At 40.6% G+C, this 18,843-nt stretch overlaps 1 protein-coding gene across 1 annotated transcript in view; it reads right to left on the bottom strand.

Annotated features, from left to right (window-relative positions):
* Gga (ADP-ribosylation factor-binding protein Gga) overlaps positions 1-18,843 on the bottom strand; it is a 312,496-nt gene that overhangs the window by 261,559 nt on the left and 32,094 nt on the right. Inside the window, exons 2-3 of the mRNA XM_067142150.2 lie at positions 10,533-10,687; positions 2,999-3,235 (exon numbers count right to left, since the gene is read on the bottom strand). Of these exons, the coding sequence (XP_066998251.2) occupies positions 2,999-3,235; positions 10,533-10,687 (392 nt within the window). The remainder of the gene's footprint in view (positions 1-2,998; positions 3,236-10,532; positions 10,688-18,843) is intronic.

Below are 18,843 nucleotides of genomic sequence, written 5' to 3'. Positions count from 1 at the left end.
AAGTTAGGCTCATCCGTTGGGACGTAGCACACCACCCAAGACGCAAGGCTAGTGCATACCGTGGAGGCCACTGCATAGGCTATTTGAAGCCACCAGCAGTGCCAATTCGCTATGAGAGCTATGTCTCATTTCCAATCAAATGATGGCCAGGCAGGCAGCTGGAAAATTTATAATGTCCAATAACGGACCATTATATTGGTATTATAAATTTACTCATTCAGGACAAATATTTTAGGTTCCCTATGGGAATCAACATCTACATCATTCGACAGAAGTATCTTTCATGCAACTCTTCGCTTGTCGCAACCAATGAAATTCGTCAGTACGCGCGCCGAATGCCAGTCAGCTGTTTGTCTTCCTACATATTACTCAAATATGGCTGAGCATGACTAACGACAGATGAGAGTATCGCTTTTGGTGAAAATTATTATCGACACTAAAGCGACACGCCACCGTATGGGGTAGTGTAGCTTTCATTATAGTGTTGTTACAGTGAGTGTAATCTACTCATAAATACGGTAGCTTTGACAAAGGGAAGATGAAGCAATAGTAATGTGTAACCGAGTGTGTTGTACGGGCCATATAGATGTAGTTTGCATTCTGGAGATCGTATGTTCGAAACACATCATCGGCAGCCGTGAGGATTGTTTTCCGTTGTTTCCCTATTTTTACACCAGGCAAATACTAGGGCTGTTATGGCCATGGCTCTTCTTCCCCATACCTCTTTAAACGATAATCACCGGGCGAGTTGGCCGTGCCCGTAGAGGCGCGCGGCTGTGAGCTTGCATCCGGGAGATAGTAGGTTCGAATCCCACTATCGGCAGCCCTGAAAATGGTTTTCCGTGGTTTCCCATTTTCACACCAGGCAAATGCTGGGGCTGTACCTTAATTAAGGCCACGGCCGCTTCCTTCCAACTCCTAGGCCTTTCCTATCCCATCGTCGCCATAAGACCTATCTGTGTCGGTGCGACATAAAGCCCCTAGCAAAAAAAAAAAAAAAAACAATAATCACCACCACTTGCCTTTTCCTATCTGATAGTTGCCGAAAACTTATACGATTATATATATAAACACCATACAACCTACTTTTTAGTTTTCACTATTATGTGTGTTTACTTGGCAGTAAATATAAGTGAACCCCTCCCGGTTGATGTATGCGACAGCCCTGTGACGATCGGGACACACAATTCTGATATGTATGTAGTCGAAGTGACCTTTAATTCAATGGAAATTACCCCATGTACATAATAAAATATATCGGTTGCCAAGAATTGTATTCAAGTTGACAGTTACCGGACTGTCACTTTGTCAGTCTCAAGAAACAAGTCTCTCAAAAAGCGAAACATTATTTTAAGATTATCTCCCCGTGCATGTCAATCGAATTGCTGTGATTTAACAGACTAACCTTTCTTCCTGGAATCGCCGCAACATGATAATACAAATTACATATTTCATGGTACATAACCTCTGATTGTGATTCACTCCTCTCATTTGAGGTTAAACAGTGCTCTCGGCAGTGTTTAAAAATGACCGTTTGAACATTGGTTCTAGACAGTGTCTAAGTGATAAATAACGTCTCTGTAATGCGGCAGCCATACTTAAGCATTGTTTAACCGTAGACATCGTCTAAATACTGTTTCTGCAATTGGCCAAATGTTTCTTACATATGAGTAAGTTAGTGGAATACTAGTTTAAGTAGGCCTACCCATCTCTCTTCTACAATTTACAATATTGATATCTCCCGTAATGATCTGAATGACCCCGTTGCATAATATCTTAGTATAATCATCAATTGCTGCATTGGAAACAGGGGTGAATTTCATCCTGTAGGCTTAGGGTATTCTAACCTCTCTTCTACCTTTCTGCGTACTTTCCTTGCGACAGGACCTATATCGCTCCAAAAACTGCACTTCTGTCAGTTCAAGTATGTCATTTCTTCTCCGTGAAAGTTCCTGTCTCTCAGCATTTTGAAGGTAATCAGTAGAGCACCCGAGAACCAAACACAAAATCACTTCCAGCAATTTTTATTTTAACACGACGTTAAGCAGCCTAACGGGGCAAGAGTGCTACGTTAAATTAACAGGGAATTTAACAGCGCGTTAGCATTAACGAAGGTTGATTAAACAACCACTGTGTTAACTATCCCGTTAAAGCAGTTTAATGCGACGTTAAATCCTTAACAGAGTTTGATGAAACCTGCCCTAAGTGTTGAACAGCTTTGTAGAGAGGCAGCCTTGAATTCAAGGGCGCAATTAATTATAAAGAAAGAAAGAAAGAAAGAAAGACACAAACAAACAAATGCATTTATCGTATGGCCTTTTAGTGTTGGGAGTGTCTGACGACATGTTTGACTCACCTGGTGCAGCCCTTGTAAGGCAGACCTTCCAGCGAGGGTGGGTGGTATGTGCTGTGTATGCAAACCGTGTGTTTTCATTGTTGAGGATAGTATTGTGTGTGGTGTGTGAGCTGCAGGAATGTTGGGAACAGTACAAACATGAAGTCCCCGCGCCAGGCAAAATAACCATTTAAGCTTAAATCAAACCTGGGGCACTCCGAACCAAAGGCGACTAAGCTGACCATTCAGCCAAGGAGGGAATGAATGAATGAATGAATAAATAAATAAATAAATAAATAAATAAATAAATAAATAAATAAATAAATAAATAAATAAATAAATAAATAAATAAATAAATAAATAAAAAAAATAAATAAATAAATAAATAAATAAATAAATAAATAAATAAATAAATAAATTTGCTGTACGGTGTCATACCTTATACTGTCACCCTATAAGAAGGAAATCTGCTTTTGCTGTGCAAGTTAGTAGGTTGGTTAATATGCCAGTATTAAATAAAATCTGAATTACTAGGAACAAAGATTTATAGGTAAAATGCATGCATAAAAAGAGTTCATTCTTCTTAAAATAGGCCTGTCCCAACAACACCTATGTCAGAAAATTGATGCACAAATTCTTTTAGCTTTCTGTATATTACCATACCTTGCTAATAACACCTTGCTTCTTAAGCATATCGTATGCTTCTAGAATTTTTGTTTCATGCGAATAGTCCTTTGTCCACGTGTACAAGAGGTTCAGCACCTTTTGACGGACTTGAGGCGACGTACGACCACCCAAATATTTGGGGGACACAAGCTTAATCAGTTCATTCAGGAAACGGAACTTCCCAACTTCTGCTTGAAAGTTTGCTCCGCACTCTTTCATGCACAAATCTAAAAGCTGAAACACAAGAGACATGTTAGCAAGGTATTTAAGCCTGTATACAGTCAAATATGTGTGAAAATGATAAAGGCAACAGGACCTATCGGTCAACATTGGCGACATAGGCTGCTAAGGTGTATTTGGAGGAAATGATGATGATGCTTGTTGTTTAAAGGGGCCTAACATCGAGGTCATCGGCCCCTATGGTATGTAATGAAACGAAATGCAATTTAAAAGTACAAAATTCATCCACTGACCAGAATTCAAAACGTGATGATGAAGAATGAATTGATGAATATGAATTTAAAACAGGGCCTCCCAAACGCCCAAAATCTCACGCGTGCAAATCGAGGTGCAAGAGCTCCGTGCACTGTGTATCGGTCCCGCTCGGACCAACGCTTCGTCTCTAGGCTACTCTGCTAAGCTCGGCTCTACTCGGTTCAGGTCAGCTTGGATTTAGAGCGCTGCGGAGGAAGTGTGGTAGAGGGAGACAGAGGGAGCGAGCGAGACAGGTGTGAGGAAAGAAAGAGCAAGCGCTATTGCTCCAAATCGAGGAGTGGGGGGTCTGCACTCTGGTCAACCAAGGGAAGTCGTCTTTTGCACCGTACACAGTGCATGCACCCTGAGAGGCCCTGATTTAAAACAATCAGTGGATCTGACCCGCAATGCCTCACAATTCCAGAAACAATATTACTGACCAAGGGACTACTTCCAAAGCACAATCCTGAATCGATGATGCTTGTCTAAAGGGGTTCAATATCCATGTCAACGGTCCCTCATAATGCCACATATCGCTAGTAAAGCAGAACCATAGTATTTCTCAAACTGCGGTACTAATCAGAGGTAGCGTAAACTAAGGGTGTTCCAAACATCATGGTACTACTAACAAGTATTGTACATCATACAGGTAACACAGACCTCTGGTGTTTCTCACATAATGTCGCCACTCATTGGCAATGCAAACCCACAGTGTTCCCCATCTAGGTGTACTAATCACGGACGCCGGCATTCCCGTGATGTTCCTCACATAGTGGGTAATAAACATAGGCAACGAAGACCCATGGTGTCGCTTGTATTGTGTTACTAACCAGAGACAACGCCCAGACCCGTGGTGTTGCTCACAAGGGTACGACTCACGGGTACTGGAAACCCACAGTGAACCGCACTCTGCTGCTACTAATCACAAACCTATTTCGTACCTAATATAGTGGTACTACTCGCAAATACAGGCAACCCATGGTGTTCCCCGCGTGATGGTACTAATCAAAAGTAGTTTCATGGTCCTAATTCAATCATCCCTTGGTTGCCCCTTTTAGTTGCCTCTTACGACAGACAGGAAATACCGTGGGTGTATTGTTCGTCTGTGTCCCCCAACCACAGTGGGTAGACAAAGGGAAGAAAGAAGAAAAAAGTAGTGATCCGTCACTTCGAAAAATTTAGCAACGGACAAAGAAAGGCGAGGGCCATGAAGGGCGTGAAAATGAAAGACTCTCTAGGCCGAGAATACTCTAATACCGTCCATGTCAGAAAAGAATAAGAGTTGACCAAGGGAGGTCGGACAGGACAGGCGAAAGTGAGGAGCCTGGCACAAGTAAGTAGAAGCAATAACAGGACTCAGATAAGGGCCCCGTGGTGGCCAACCCACACTCCCAAGTTGAAAGAAACTTGGGCCCCTTTTAGTCGCCTCTTACGACAGGCAGGGGATACCGTGGGTGTTTAATTTCATCTGCGTTCCCCACCCACAGGGGGTAGTGTGTTTGGTACACGAGAGGTATTTTATTTCCCTCAAGTCCGCCGGCAAGCCGGTTAGTACCCCCCTATGATGTAGATGTTGATTCCCATAGGGAACCTAAAATATTTGTCCCGAATGAGTAAATTTATAATACCAATATAATGGTCCGTTATTGGACATTATAAATTTTCCAGCTAACTCATTCTTGGTTGCCTGCGTTTCGCCCTCGTGTGCTAAGTTAGGCTCGTCAGTTGGGACTTAGCACACCACCCAAGACGCAAGGCTAGTGCATACCGTGGAGGCCACTGCATAGGCTACTTGAAGCCACCAGCAGTGCCAATGCACTATGAGAGCTATGTCTCATTTTCAAAAATTGATGCCTGCCTGGCCATCAAATGATGTAATGTTGATTCCCATAGGGAACCTAAAATATTTGTCCCGAATGAGTAAATTTATAATACCAATATAATGGTCCGTTATTGGACATTATAAATTTTCCAGCTAACTCATTCTTGGTTGCCTGCGTTTCGCCCTCGTGTGCTAAGTTAGGCTCGTCAGTTGGGACTTAGCACACCACCCAAGAATGAGTTAGCTGGAAAATTTATAATGTCCAATAACGGACCATTATATTGGTATTATAAATTTACTCATTCGGGACAAATATTTTAGGTTCCCTATGGGAATCAACATCTACATCATTTGATGGCCAGGCAGGCATCAATTTTTGAAAATGAGACATAGCTCTCATAGTGCATTGGCACTGCTGGTGGCTTCAAGTAGCCTATGCAGTGGCCTCTACGGTATGCACTAGCCTTGCTTCTTGGGTGGTGTGCTAAGTCCCAACTGACGAGCCTAACTTAGCACACGAGGGCGAAACGCAGGCAACCAAGAATGAGTTAGCTGGAAAATTTATAATGTCCAATAACGGACCATTATATTGGTATTAGTACCCCCCTATCCACCACCTGGGACGCGCAATGTGGGAGTATCACCTCTCCCCCTGCTACGCCAGCGTCGTAGATTCGTGGATATGGAGGAAAAAGCAAGTACCTGATCGTTGGTGTAAGGTGTAATAATACCAGTATTTAAGAAAGGTGACAGGAAGATGTGTGACAATTATCGAGGAATTACACTGTTGTCACAAGTAGCCAAAATATTGAAGAGAATAATAGGAAAGAGGATGAGAGGAAGGCTGCAAAGAAATTCAGAAGAAGAACAGTATGGTTTTCAACAGGGCAGGTCAACAACAGACCCTATATTTACCATGAGATTACTGATGGAAAAACAGTGGGAATATGGAAAAGAACTTGTGATGGTATTCCTTGATCTAGAGAAGGCATAGGATACTGTTAATAGAGAAAAGGTGTGGGAAACTCCAGAAAGAAAAGAATGTGGAAGGCAATCAAGGAAACTAGTGAAAGCAATGTATAAAAATTGTTTCAGTTGTGTTCAGACTCCAGCTGGGAGAAGATATTGGTTTAAAAGCCAAACTGTACTAAGACAGGGAAGTATATTGTCTCCACTTATGTTTATAATGGTTATGAATGAAATTCTAAAGGAAACAAAGGCAAGATACGGAAGGGATATGAATATCCTGGTTTTTTCTAAAATTTTGCTTTACGTCGCAGCAACACAGAGAGGTCTTATGGCAACGATGGGAGAGGAAAGGCCTAGGAGTGGGAAGGAAGCGGCCTTGGCCTCAATTGAGGTACAGCCCCAGCATTTGCCTGTTGTGAAAATGGGAAACCATGGAAAACCATCTTCAAGGCTGCTGACAATGGGGTTTGAACCCACTATCTCCCGGATACAAGCTCACAGCTGCGCACCCCTAAGCGCATGACCAATTCGCCCGGTAATATAGTGTTGTTTGCAGATGACATAGTGATCTGGGGAGTTAACAATACAGAAGTGCAAATCTAACTAGAGGCTTTAAATGACCGTATTCAGAAATATGGTATGATAATCAGCGTAGAGAAGAGCAAAGCAGTGGTGATAACAAGATGAGAAAGACAAGGGAAAGGAATTGTTAGTATCAGGCGACAAAATGCTGAGGTTGTTGAATACTTCAAATATTTGGGAAGTGAAGTAATGCATGATGCAAGGTTGAATAAGGAGATCAACAGAAGTGTACAAGCGGGAAATACGTTCTACCATAATGTAAGGAACCTGGTGTGGAACAGAGTAGTTCCTAAGAAATGTAAAGAGATAATGTATAAGATGTACTATACAGTAAAACCACGTTAATTCAAATTCGTTGGACCGCAAAAATCGGACTTCGAATTACGTGATTTTTAATTAACCAACTCTTAACTCAAATGTCAACTCTTGCCACGTCACAAAATATTCAAAGACCTGTTACTGCATGCAATTAACTTTGATTCACAGTTTAAACCTTTCAAATGCCATAGAAAAACCTATTTCATAAATTTAACCAACAAGGTGCAGTTACAGTATTCAAATAATGCTCTTTGATAACTCACTGACAAACATAACCTCACGCAACAAAAGAAAAAAGCATGAATAAAAAATGAGAATTGTATGCTGGCTCCCTTGTTCAAGTGCTTTATTCATTGGATTATTGTACTGTATGCATTTTAGATGCCCTGTACTTGCACGGAAAGTACCCGATGCACTTAAAAGATCGTAGCTTATCGAACTTTCTTATGACGACGGGAGAAAATATTTCGCTTCTGTCTGTAATGACTCTATCCTTGTACGATTTCTCGCCATGGCCCTTCTCTCGTAATAAAGTCAGAAATGCCAACACTTGCCGCGTCACAAAGATTTCTAAGACCCATTAACACATGCAATCACCTTGATTCACAGTTTAAACCTTTCAAATGCCATGGAGAAAAAACTTATTCCAAAATGTATCAACAAGGTGCATTTACATTACTCAAATAATGCACTGGATAAATCACTGGCAAACATAATCTTATGCAACAGAAGAAAAAAAACAAACGATTCAAAGGCGAGGACAAATTACGCTGGCTCCCCTGTGCAAATGCTTTATTTTTTGGATTACTGTACTGTGTACGTATTTTAGATGCCTTGTACCTGCATGGAAAGTGCACGACACCGTTAAAACATCTTGGCATATTGAACTTTACTATGACAAGGGAAGGAAGTCTCTCGCTTCTGTGTGCATTGCAACGCAGTACAACGACCCCACCCTTGTACGACATCCCGGCTGGCACTTCTCTCCTTTAAAACCATAAGTCCGTTTGGGCTCGGCATTAAAAAAAAAAAAAAAGTGGTTTCATCGGCATTGACAATATTATTTGGTGTATACGAATTTATTATACAAGCTTTTTTTGCCAACTGTCTGCCTCACCAGAGTTCGCGGATTCTGCTTCTCCGCACACTGCCTGCTACATGATATTGTGGCACTCCTTAAAACGCTGAATACAAAAGAATTACAATTTCACTCAGACTTAGCAAATATGAAGCACATTGTAGACACACAGAAGTGAGTGAAGGTGCAGAAAGCTACCCCTGCACATTCCGGAAGATGCGTTCTATCATGATATGGATAAATTTTGAATTTAAATTACTCTCTAAAATACTATCCTTTTAAAATGTAAAGGAAGTTTTGAATTAAATGTCTGAATTCGTAATGGGACTGACATTGTTCTTCGATTTACGAATGATCCGTATTTCGAACTAAACAATTTAAATAATATGCAAAACTGTATCTCATGTTTCCAGGAACGAGAGCTTCATCGAATTAGGCAGGATTTTGAATTGATCAATTTTGATTTATCAAGGTTCTACTGGTGTCCAGAATGAGTAAATAAAGGCCAAGTTAGGAATGAACTCAATGGATGAAGCTGTACGCATAAACCGGTGGCCAATTACCTTAGACGTTAGGCCGCTTTAATCAAGCATCATCATCATCATAAACCGGCTTTGGTGATTGGGTCATGTGAGGCGAATGGAGAACAGGTTACCTAGGAAAACAATGGACTCTGTTATGGAGGATAAGAGGGGTAGAGGGAGACCAAGATGATGATAATTAGACTTAGTTTCCAATGATTTAAAGATAAGAGATATAGAACTAAATGAGGCCACAGAAGTAGTTACAAATAGAGGATTGTGGCGGTGATTAGTAAATTCGTAGAGGCTTGCAAACTGCATGCTGAAAGGCATGAAGATGTATGCAGATGTATGTAAATAGCAGTAATGTAGCCGGAAAAATATTGAGGGGGATGGGGAGGGGGAAGGGGTTTGACCTTTTTCTATGCCCCCTGCTGTCATCTTTTACCATATCACTGAGACACACAGCAAGAAGCCAGATGTTACTTTCCAGGCTTGTATCAATGTCATGCACCTGTCAATGTCATTTGTCACGTACACATGTTATGTGACCCCTTAGAATGATTCTGATGGTTCGGTCAGCTTCCGCTTCGAACGCTAGCGCTGTGCCACGACCATGGAGCCATGTGGTGATGAATTAACGTACCATTTCCACTTCTATTACAACATCTAATTTCCAAAGTCATTGTTTAAGAAGCCTTTCTCGTGGACAGTCGAGATTTTCTTCTGATGACGCAGAGCACAGTTCTCTGCGAAACGTAAAGAATTTCACCTTATTTTCTTGACACGGCATAAGCCCAAAAGCCTATACAGTATCATGTCTATAAGTACGGGCAGTGAAAGTATCAATGGCAAGAAGATATTGCTAACTGTGATACAATTAGAAGTATTTCGTTCGCACCAATCTTAAAAGATGCTATTATTTTAACAAAGCTATTTTGCCATTCATTTTCACAATTTTTTAGCAAAGGGGGGGGGGGGGGGGTCTAACTCCCAAACACCCTCCCTGGCTATGTCACTGTTAAATAGCATAATTAATATACAAATGATAAAATGCAGGTTGCCTTGAGGAACATTTTCAAACATTTTGTTGAGCCCATTTTAAACTAATATTCTTCTTCTTTCACTTTTTCCTGTGCCTGAAGACTTTCCTCAATATTTTGCACAGCCTTTTTGGAGCAGGATCCTGAGCACTTGTTAGCTGAAACACGATATAAATGCCCTTTACTTTGAATGTGCTTTACGTAGAAATGAAAATTTTTGCAGAAACGGTCAATTTTTGTGAAAATTCGCGATAAAATTAAAGCCATGAAATAGTCACATTTGTGACAAATTGTACAAATACATCTTGCCACATCGCTCCATTACTTTTCGTGTTTATCACTATTATAAAAAAAAACTGGCCCTGTTAATAAAGCTTATTATAATCATCTTTGAGAGGATAGTCAGATACTTTCCTCTCCTTGTAAATAGTAAAATGGCACATGTTTTATAGATTCACCTCCTATGATATTACACACTGATTCACTGCAAGTAACGAAAGAAATTTTCAGCTAGACTGGTTTTCTCTCCATTTTTGAACATGCTGTACATATTCTTAAGGAATATGTATTTTCTTCTGCAGATGAAGAAAGAAAGAAAGATAGTTAGTTCTGTTAACCTGCGGCCTGTAATATTCCAAGCAGGCCATAAAATATTTGTCAAACGTTTGTAAGGTATATAAGTTAGGATATATCTATTAATTTTGAAGTGTCTACAGTGACTTACCGCAAGCGCATGCATTGCTTCTTGTTCCTTGGGAGACTGAATTTTTGTGGCCATGACCCGTACAGCAATGGGTACAGCATGTGGTGTCTTCGACAGCAAATTTATAACTTCCACCGCCTTTGGCATAATACTGCCTTTATAAGTCGTCACAGAACCTGTGAAATTTAACAGAAGTGTTACTAAATAAAAGTAGTACCAATTTCATTGAATAAAAACATTTTTCCTACGAATAAAAACCAATCTTTTAGCTTTATGCGACTGTTGAAATCATGATCTCTCTCACAAGTGTCCTGGGAATACCCTGGGCATATGTTTTTCCAGTATGTAGGTTTATATTTCATACACAACTTACCTTGTCATACCTCATAAAATGATGAACAAAAATAGAGGGCAATGTAAATGTTGTTTTAACCAGCTCTGAAGTTATATAACCAAGATTGGTTAAACAATAAAAGAAAAAATTAACAATCAACATAAACTTAAAATACGTTCCTGTGGCTGTATATGGTTGTCTGCACCTGCACCTTCATCTGTAGCTATGAATAACAATGTCATTGGTTTCTAACCCCATTTTTATGGTTTTCAGACACACTTGGGTATCAGAAAGGTTGTCCCACAGGCATTCTTTTATTTGTTGGTAAATCTAGGGTTCAACACTGGCCTATTTAGCACCTTCAAGTACCACTGAACTGAACTAGGATTGAACTTGCCAATCTGTGCTAAGAAAGCTAGCGTTCTGCTGTCTGATATACTCAGCCTCGTAGTGTGATCAAGATTAGTTACAAACTAAGACACTACAGTGTAGTAATACAGGTTATATGGCACAGAAAATGTTGACTCAATTAGCTGCAACTGTACATAAAGTTAGTTCAAATTCTTGTCTGGCCACGAAACACACAGTTGTTATACTGGATGAGGTGCTTTCAATGGGTTTTAGTTCAGTCACTGCAGTACAAAGCCAAGATTGTAACTAGTACAAAGATGTAATCCACTTTTCAACTTCCAGGGCATTTGTCATACATCATTACAGGAGCAAATTGTTTCAAATATATTTTATGTTTTAAAATCCTGTTTATGGTGACCTTAAAATTGCCCTCATACTCTGAAAAACATCATGTAAATATTTATTCCTTTGGTACAAACAGGCATTTTGGTTTCCAGCTAAAGAATTCACCATGGATATGGATCATGCAAAAAATACTTGTTTCTTTAATAGTAAAGGATCTTCTAAATACCAATTATCACGACTCTAACTTCTTCAGTTTTTAATTTATGTGTCCTCATGAAAGGAATTCAATTCCTTTTCACTCCCGCCCCCAAGATGGTTTCCCCCAAAAATGCGTTTTTCTTCGTTTTTAAAGGAGATCCAAATACCAATTTCCACTTCTGTAACAACTTTAGTTTTTATTAGATGTATGTATTCTCATTCAATTCAGTCAATTAGGCTAATTTTTCAATTCTTTCACCCCTCCCCCTTCGTTGGATCTTCCGAGAATACGTGATTCTTTACTTTTAAAGCAGATTCCAAATATCAAATTTCACGTCTGTAACATCTTCATTTTTGAGATATCAGGAGCCTTATTAAAAGAATTCAACACCATTTTCAGTCACTTTTAGCTTTTTTTTTTTTTGCTAGTGGCTTTATGTCGCACCGACACACATAGGTCTTATGGCGACGATGGGACCGAGAAGGGCTAGGAGTGGGAAGGAAGCGGCCGTGGCCTTAATTACTAATTACGGTACAGCCCCAGCATTTGCCTGGTGTGAAAATGGGAAACCACGGAAAACCATTTTCAGGGCTGCCGACAGTGGGGTTCGAACCTACTATCTCCCGAATACTGGATACTGGCCGCACTTAAGCGACTGCAGCTATCGAGCTCTGTGTCACTTTTATCCCCCCTTCCACCCAAGTGGTATTTCCGAAAACTAAAAATACACGTTTATTAATTTTTAATAGAGATAAGAATACTATTTTTCACTTCTGTAACATGTTAAGTTTTTTTAGATATACTGTAGAAATTCTCATTTTAAAATTTCACCACCTTTTAGTTCCCCTTAAGTGGAGTTTCAAAAAACAAATCACCTATGTTTCTTTACATTTACAGGAGATTCCAAATACCCAATGTTTACGTCTGTAACATTTTATGTTTCTCAGATATTCTGTAGATATAGTCTTTCAAAAAATTCCCCCTAATTTGTCACTCCTGTTTAACCGCCATTAATTGGATTTTCCGAAAACAAAAAATACGTGTTTCTTTATTTTTATTTAAAGGAGATTCTAAATACCAATTTTTACATCTATAAACTAAAAGTTTTGAGATATAGATACACTCATTTTTAAAAATTCATCCCATTTTCACCCCCCCCCCCCATTAATTGGGTTTTCCAAAAACAAAAAAATATGCGTTTCTTTATTTTTAAAGGAGATCTCAAACACAAATTTTCAGGACTGTAATATATTCAGTTTCTGAGATATAAGTATCCTCATTAAAGGCATTCAACCCCTTTTTCACCCCTTTTCACCCCACGTATTGCGATTTTCCGAAAACAAAAAAAATACGTGTTTCTTAATTTTTAATGAAGATTCTAAATACCAATTTTTACATCTATAAACTAAAAGTTTTGAGATATAGATGCACTCATTTTAAAAATTCACCCCCCTTTTCACCCTCCCTAGAATTGGAATTTCCAAAAACAAAAAATTATGTGTTCCTTTATTTTTAAAAGAGATCAAACATACCAATTTTCAGGTCTGTAATATCTTCAGTTTCTGAGATATAAGTACCGGTATCCTGATTAAAGGCATTCAACCCCTTTTTCACCCTTTTCACCCCTCCTACTGGGATTTTCTGAAAACAAAAAAATACGTGTTTCCTTATTTTAAAAGAAGATTTTAAATACCAATTTTTACATCTGTAAACTTTTAACGTTTTGAGATATAGATACACTCATTTTAAAATTTCACCCCCCCCCCCTCTTCAGCCCCTTAGCGACGGAATATCCAAAAATCCTCTCTTAGTGAGCACCTACACCTTAATATGAATATATCCCCAAAATTTCATTTCTTTATGTCCAATAGTTTTGGCTCGACGATGATCAGTCAGTCGGTCGGTCGGTCCGTCGGTCGGTCGGTCAGTCAGTCAGTCAGGACAAGTTATTTTATATATAGAGATAAAATATTTCATAATACAGATTACAGTGTTTGAGTTCGGAATTTCTGTTGTAGTTATATTTTTTCTATAAGCAAAAATATACAGGATGACGCGAAATTCGCGCACTCGAGCGTCGCAGCGCGACTTCTCACATGATAGCAATAAAAAAATGTCTGTCACAAAAGTTCGTCCTGCGAGTATATCCGGGAGAAAAAGGACGTTGAAGCGTGCCAATCTGGCAAAACTGTAACCACATGTAGCGTAACTACCTCTGTCAACACATATTAGTCGTGCTGTACAGTTGGTGCAGTGGAGAGAGTTTTGGGTTAGCATGCAGGAGGTCGAGGGGTCGACCCTGGGTTGAGGCGTATGTTTTTTATTTCGTAAATCTAGTCCAGGTGGTATGGTATCTGGCACCTTAATCGTCAACAGCGATTACAGCGGGTCCTCTAGAAACCATTTGCACTTACATACAACGATCCTAGAAATGGACGACCGGGCGAGTTGGCCGTGCGCGTAGAGGCGCACGGCTGTGAGCTCGCATCCGGGAGATAGTAGGTTCGAATCCCACTATCGGCAGCCCTGAAGATGGTTTTCCGTGGTTTCCCATTTTCACACCAGGCAAATGCTGGGGCTGTACCTTAATTAAGGCCAAGGCCGCTTCCTTCCAACTCCTAGGCCTTTCCTATCCCATCGTCGCCATAAGACCTATCTGTGTCGGTGCGACGTAAAGCCCCTAGCAAAAAAAAGAAATGGACGAACATTCGTTTTCATTTGTCAGCTTTGAAAGACGTCCTTTCCACGTCGTGGGCGTGAATTTATTCGCACCACTTCATCTACTACATGCATTACAACGTGTTCAGCGTTACTAAATTTTGTAAATGTAGGACACTTGTGACCTAAGAAACGGTGTCTTACTGTAATGTCCGATGGAAATTAGCAAATTAAAAAATGTGCCTCAACCCAGGATCGAACCCTCCGACCTCCTGCATGCTAACCTAAAACTCTATCGATTGTACCAACCATACAGCATGGTTAATGCGTCCTGACAGATGTAGTTACCCTACATGTGGTTACAGTGTTGCCAGATTGCCACTCTTCAACGTTCTTTCCCTGCCGGATATACTCGCAGGACGAACTTTGTGAGAGCTATTTTTTTTATTGCTGGCATGTGAGGAGTCGCACTGCGACCCCCGAGTGCGCGAATTTCGCTTCACCCTGTATATATTTGTATACAAATCCATTCCCTAATGATGAGATTTGACCTATGGATGACAAGCCAATTATTGGAGATAACATCGGTATGTTTCTACATTTTCTCCAAAGGGATCTATTCAAAGAATTTCAAAACACTATTACTAACTTTGTATGATACATATATTCATTACTATTGCTCTATTAACCTTTACAATCTTCAAACATTGCAGATTACAGGAGTTCTATTTACATCTAATAGCACTGTTATGAAACACATCTAACATACTACCGGTATATTCTTTTCCTCCATTAATGCACAGATGAGGTCATTAGTTTATAGATAAAATAAACTGCCATTCATTAGGAACTACTCGAATAAAGTTATTTATTTTGTAGTCGCTCTTGTCCAACTGAATTACTGTCTTCGATTATGGTTAAACAACAGTAGTTTTCAAGTCCATAGCCAGAGCATAGAAAGGAAGAGACTAGATTATCCCAGACTGTAGAAGAATACTGAAAGGAGCCAGGTACTAATTTGTCAGTGGATGCAATACAGTGTGATTCAGCAGCCCCTTTCATTATCCTGTCCAATTCACGTGCACATGGTTATAGGGGTGCTATTCCCCTGCAGGCATACTGTATGGTACTAATGTTCAGCGAGCACATTTTGTACACGATTCTGAACCCTAGCAAAATGTTATATCATCCATTCACAAAACATGACGTCTTGGAATCATGTAGCAACGCCCTTTTACCATGCAACTATGTTAATGTGTCGTGCCTCGTGACCGAGTGTAACGAAGAGGGGAATCAATGCATAAAACTAGGTAACAGTGCAGTAATTAATGTATTAAGCACCGAACCGGATGGCTTATTTACTCTGCACTTGTACTACCAGCATGTATCCAGCAGTGTACCATAGCGGATGTGGTTAGGCGTTCGCATAGCAAGCGACGGAATGTACAGTGGCGGTAAGAATCCTGCATCGTTTGAATATTTTTGCATCGGTATGATGTTTGAATATGTAAACACAGGCCCACGTTTGCCACATTCAAACAGTAGAACGACGCTGCTATTCACCTTATGCCCTGCGCATACTCCGCTGGTTAGGGTCTGAATTTACTGTAATCTCTGCTGTCATTCAGCATGTTTGCCACAGAGGAATACGTTTGCACTCTCCTCATTTATGGGGAAGCAAGACAAAACACACACGAGGAACACGTACCAGAAACGGTGTCCCAACAGGCGACACCCGGCTGCTATGACATTCTTCCGCCACGCTGAAAGACGCCTAAGGACAACAGACCTTATTTCCAACCAGCCACCAGTACACGATAGGCCCACTACATCGGGTGAAACAGAAGAGGCCGTTCTGGAGGAAGCTCGTAATAATCCACAAATCAGTACAAGGGCGACTGCATGACAGGTGAACACCAGCCAGCCATCCGTCTGGCGAATACTGCATGAACATCGAATCGCGCTTCCACAATAATGGGAACGTCAATCGCCAGAACATGCACTATTGGAGTCCGGAAAATCCTCACTGGATGCGATAGCCGGCCCATCGAGTACGATGGGGAGTGAATGTTTGGTGTGGAATCTTGGGGGATCGCCTGACTGGACCTTATTTCTTTGGAAGCCATTGGACGGGCCCACGCTACCTGCACTTTCTGCGTCAGGAACTCCCACTGTTGCTGGAGGATGTGCCCTTGCACGATCGTTTGACGATGTGGTTGCAACAGGATGGAGCTCCACCACATTCGACTTTGCCCGTTTGTAACCATCTAAACGAGGAACTGCCAGGGAAATGGATAGGACGAGGAGGCCCTGTTTCTTAGCCCGCCAGATCACCGGATTTAACGCCGTTAGACTACTACTTTTGGGGACATTTGAAGAACGCCGTTTACACTCAAATGTCGGAAAACCCTGACCAGCTCCAGCAACTCATCACGGATGCCTGCCGAGCAATTACACCTGGAATGCTTCAGCGCGCAAGAAGACCTATTGGACCCGAATGTGCATAAACCAAAGTGGGCATCACATAGAGCGTTTGCTGCGATAAAACATTGCCAGGGCAGGTGCGTTCCTAAAATGCCCGGCCTGTTAACTAATTGTCCCTTCTTAGGGCCACAAATACAATTCATTCACAGACAATTTGCATGAAAGCAGGTATTGAACTTACATTGCGAGTGGAACATATTAAACAAATATTTCAAAAATTTCTGATCTTCGCCCCACACTCAAACCTCCCACCTGACATGCAAGCCCACTCTACCACACCTTTACCAACGGCACTACGGTTCCATACGGCACACCGGGCAGCTTATAGCAAGTATTAGGTTTACTGCGGTCACAATATCAATATACTGTTTCACCAGTGTGGCGGGTTCATATGCTCTAGAAGGCACACACGTCTTTCAGTGTTTAATGCGAGTATAACATTATGGCGGCCTATTATGGTAAGGCAGTAAATACCAAGATATCCGGTTGAGTTGCCTGAGCATACCGGCAGGGCAGATGTTTTCAGGATGGAATTAATATTGTGGGTTGCATAAAACTACATTGGAAGGGGTGGCTGAATCACGCTGTATATATAATTTACCTCTTCTTTACAAAGAGCTTTTAGTTTAAAAGCTGAAAAGATGAACACTAGTACAGTGACAGTGCTAGACCTGAGGAAATTAACTTATGTGAATGGGCAGTTGTCATGAAAAGTCAGTCTGCTTATCAAAATTGTAACATAGGTAACAATATTAGAGAACACAATTTTTTACTTCTGGGAAAGTGAAAGCTGTTTCTAGTACAGTTTTAGTATGTTAATTATTAGATGGTTTGGCTATGTTAAAGAGGTTGGAAGAGGGAAGGAAGCCAAAGTGGATGATGGAGACCAAGACTGGTAGAGGGAGGGCAAGGCAGACCAAGATTATGGTGTTTGAAAATCTCATCAAGAACAGTATAATTAGAGAAAATCTGGATTGGCACACAGTTAAGGAGGAACAATGGTGGTTGGATAGAAGAAGACAGAAAGGTGCCAAAAACACCACAACATGGCAGGAGCTGGATGAGGGAAATGGATGATATATACAGATGCATTTAAGAATTATATAAACTTTCAACATGCTGGAAGAGAAAATCAGATTAAATACTTATAGGTATGCTAGGGGCTTTACGTCGCACCGACACAGATAGGTCTTATAGCGACGATGGGATAGGAAAGGCCTAGGAGTTGGAAGGAAGCAGCCGTGGCCTTAATTAAGGTACAGCCCCAGCATTTTGCCTGGTGTGAAAATGGGAAACCACAGAAAACCATCTTCAGGGCTGCCGATAGTGGGATTCGAACCTACTATCTCCGGGATGCAAGCTCACAGCCGCGCGCCTCTACGCGCACGGCCAACTCGCCCGGTCTTATAGGTATGAATCCTAATATGCACCACACTATCCAGCCAGATCCTCACAGTGAAACATAGCCAATACTAGTTCCCCCTTAAGGTATTTATCGATTCATGTGACAAAGCAATGGCTCTGATGATACAGTTAAATATTTCAGGTGATTCACTCCACACTACCTCAACTAACAGTAATGTTCCACACCACATCCAATGAAAAAAATTATGATTTAGTACAAGAAAATTTAGGTGAGACAGAAGCTGAGCCATAAGAAATGGCATGACATTTTAACATTGTTTACTAACAGACAAGCAATATCTAGTACTAATATTAATGGCCTTATGAGAAATCCATAATGAATATGGTGAGTAGAGATTGCCATCTACTCTTCACAATCAAAAGTAATTTTGCTACAAAATGGAAACATTTTCCCTCATTTATCACACTTAATTGCTTCAGGAATAAAAGAAACATATTATGCAATGAACACGATTCTTAGTTTAATAAACTAAAAATGACAATATTCTTGATGATGTTTTGTTATCTTGCAGGGCTCTTGCAACACAGAAAAACAC

The sequence above is a fragment of the Anabrus simplex genome, chromosome 2, assembly GCF_040414725.1.
Source record: "Anabrus simplex isolate iqAnaSimp1 chromosome 2, ASM4041472v1, whole genome shotgun sequence".
Classification (NCBI taxonomy): domain Eukaryota; kingdom Metazoa; phylum Arthropoda; class Insecta; order Orthoptera; family Tettigoniidae; genus Anabrus; species Anabrus simplex.
The sequence above is the reverse complement of the archived record's forward strand: the minus strand, read 5'-3'. Positions and strand labels throughout refer to the sequence as shown.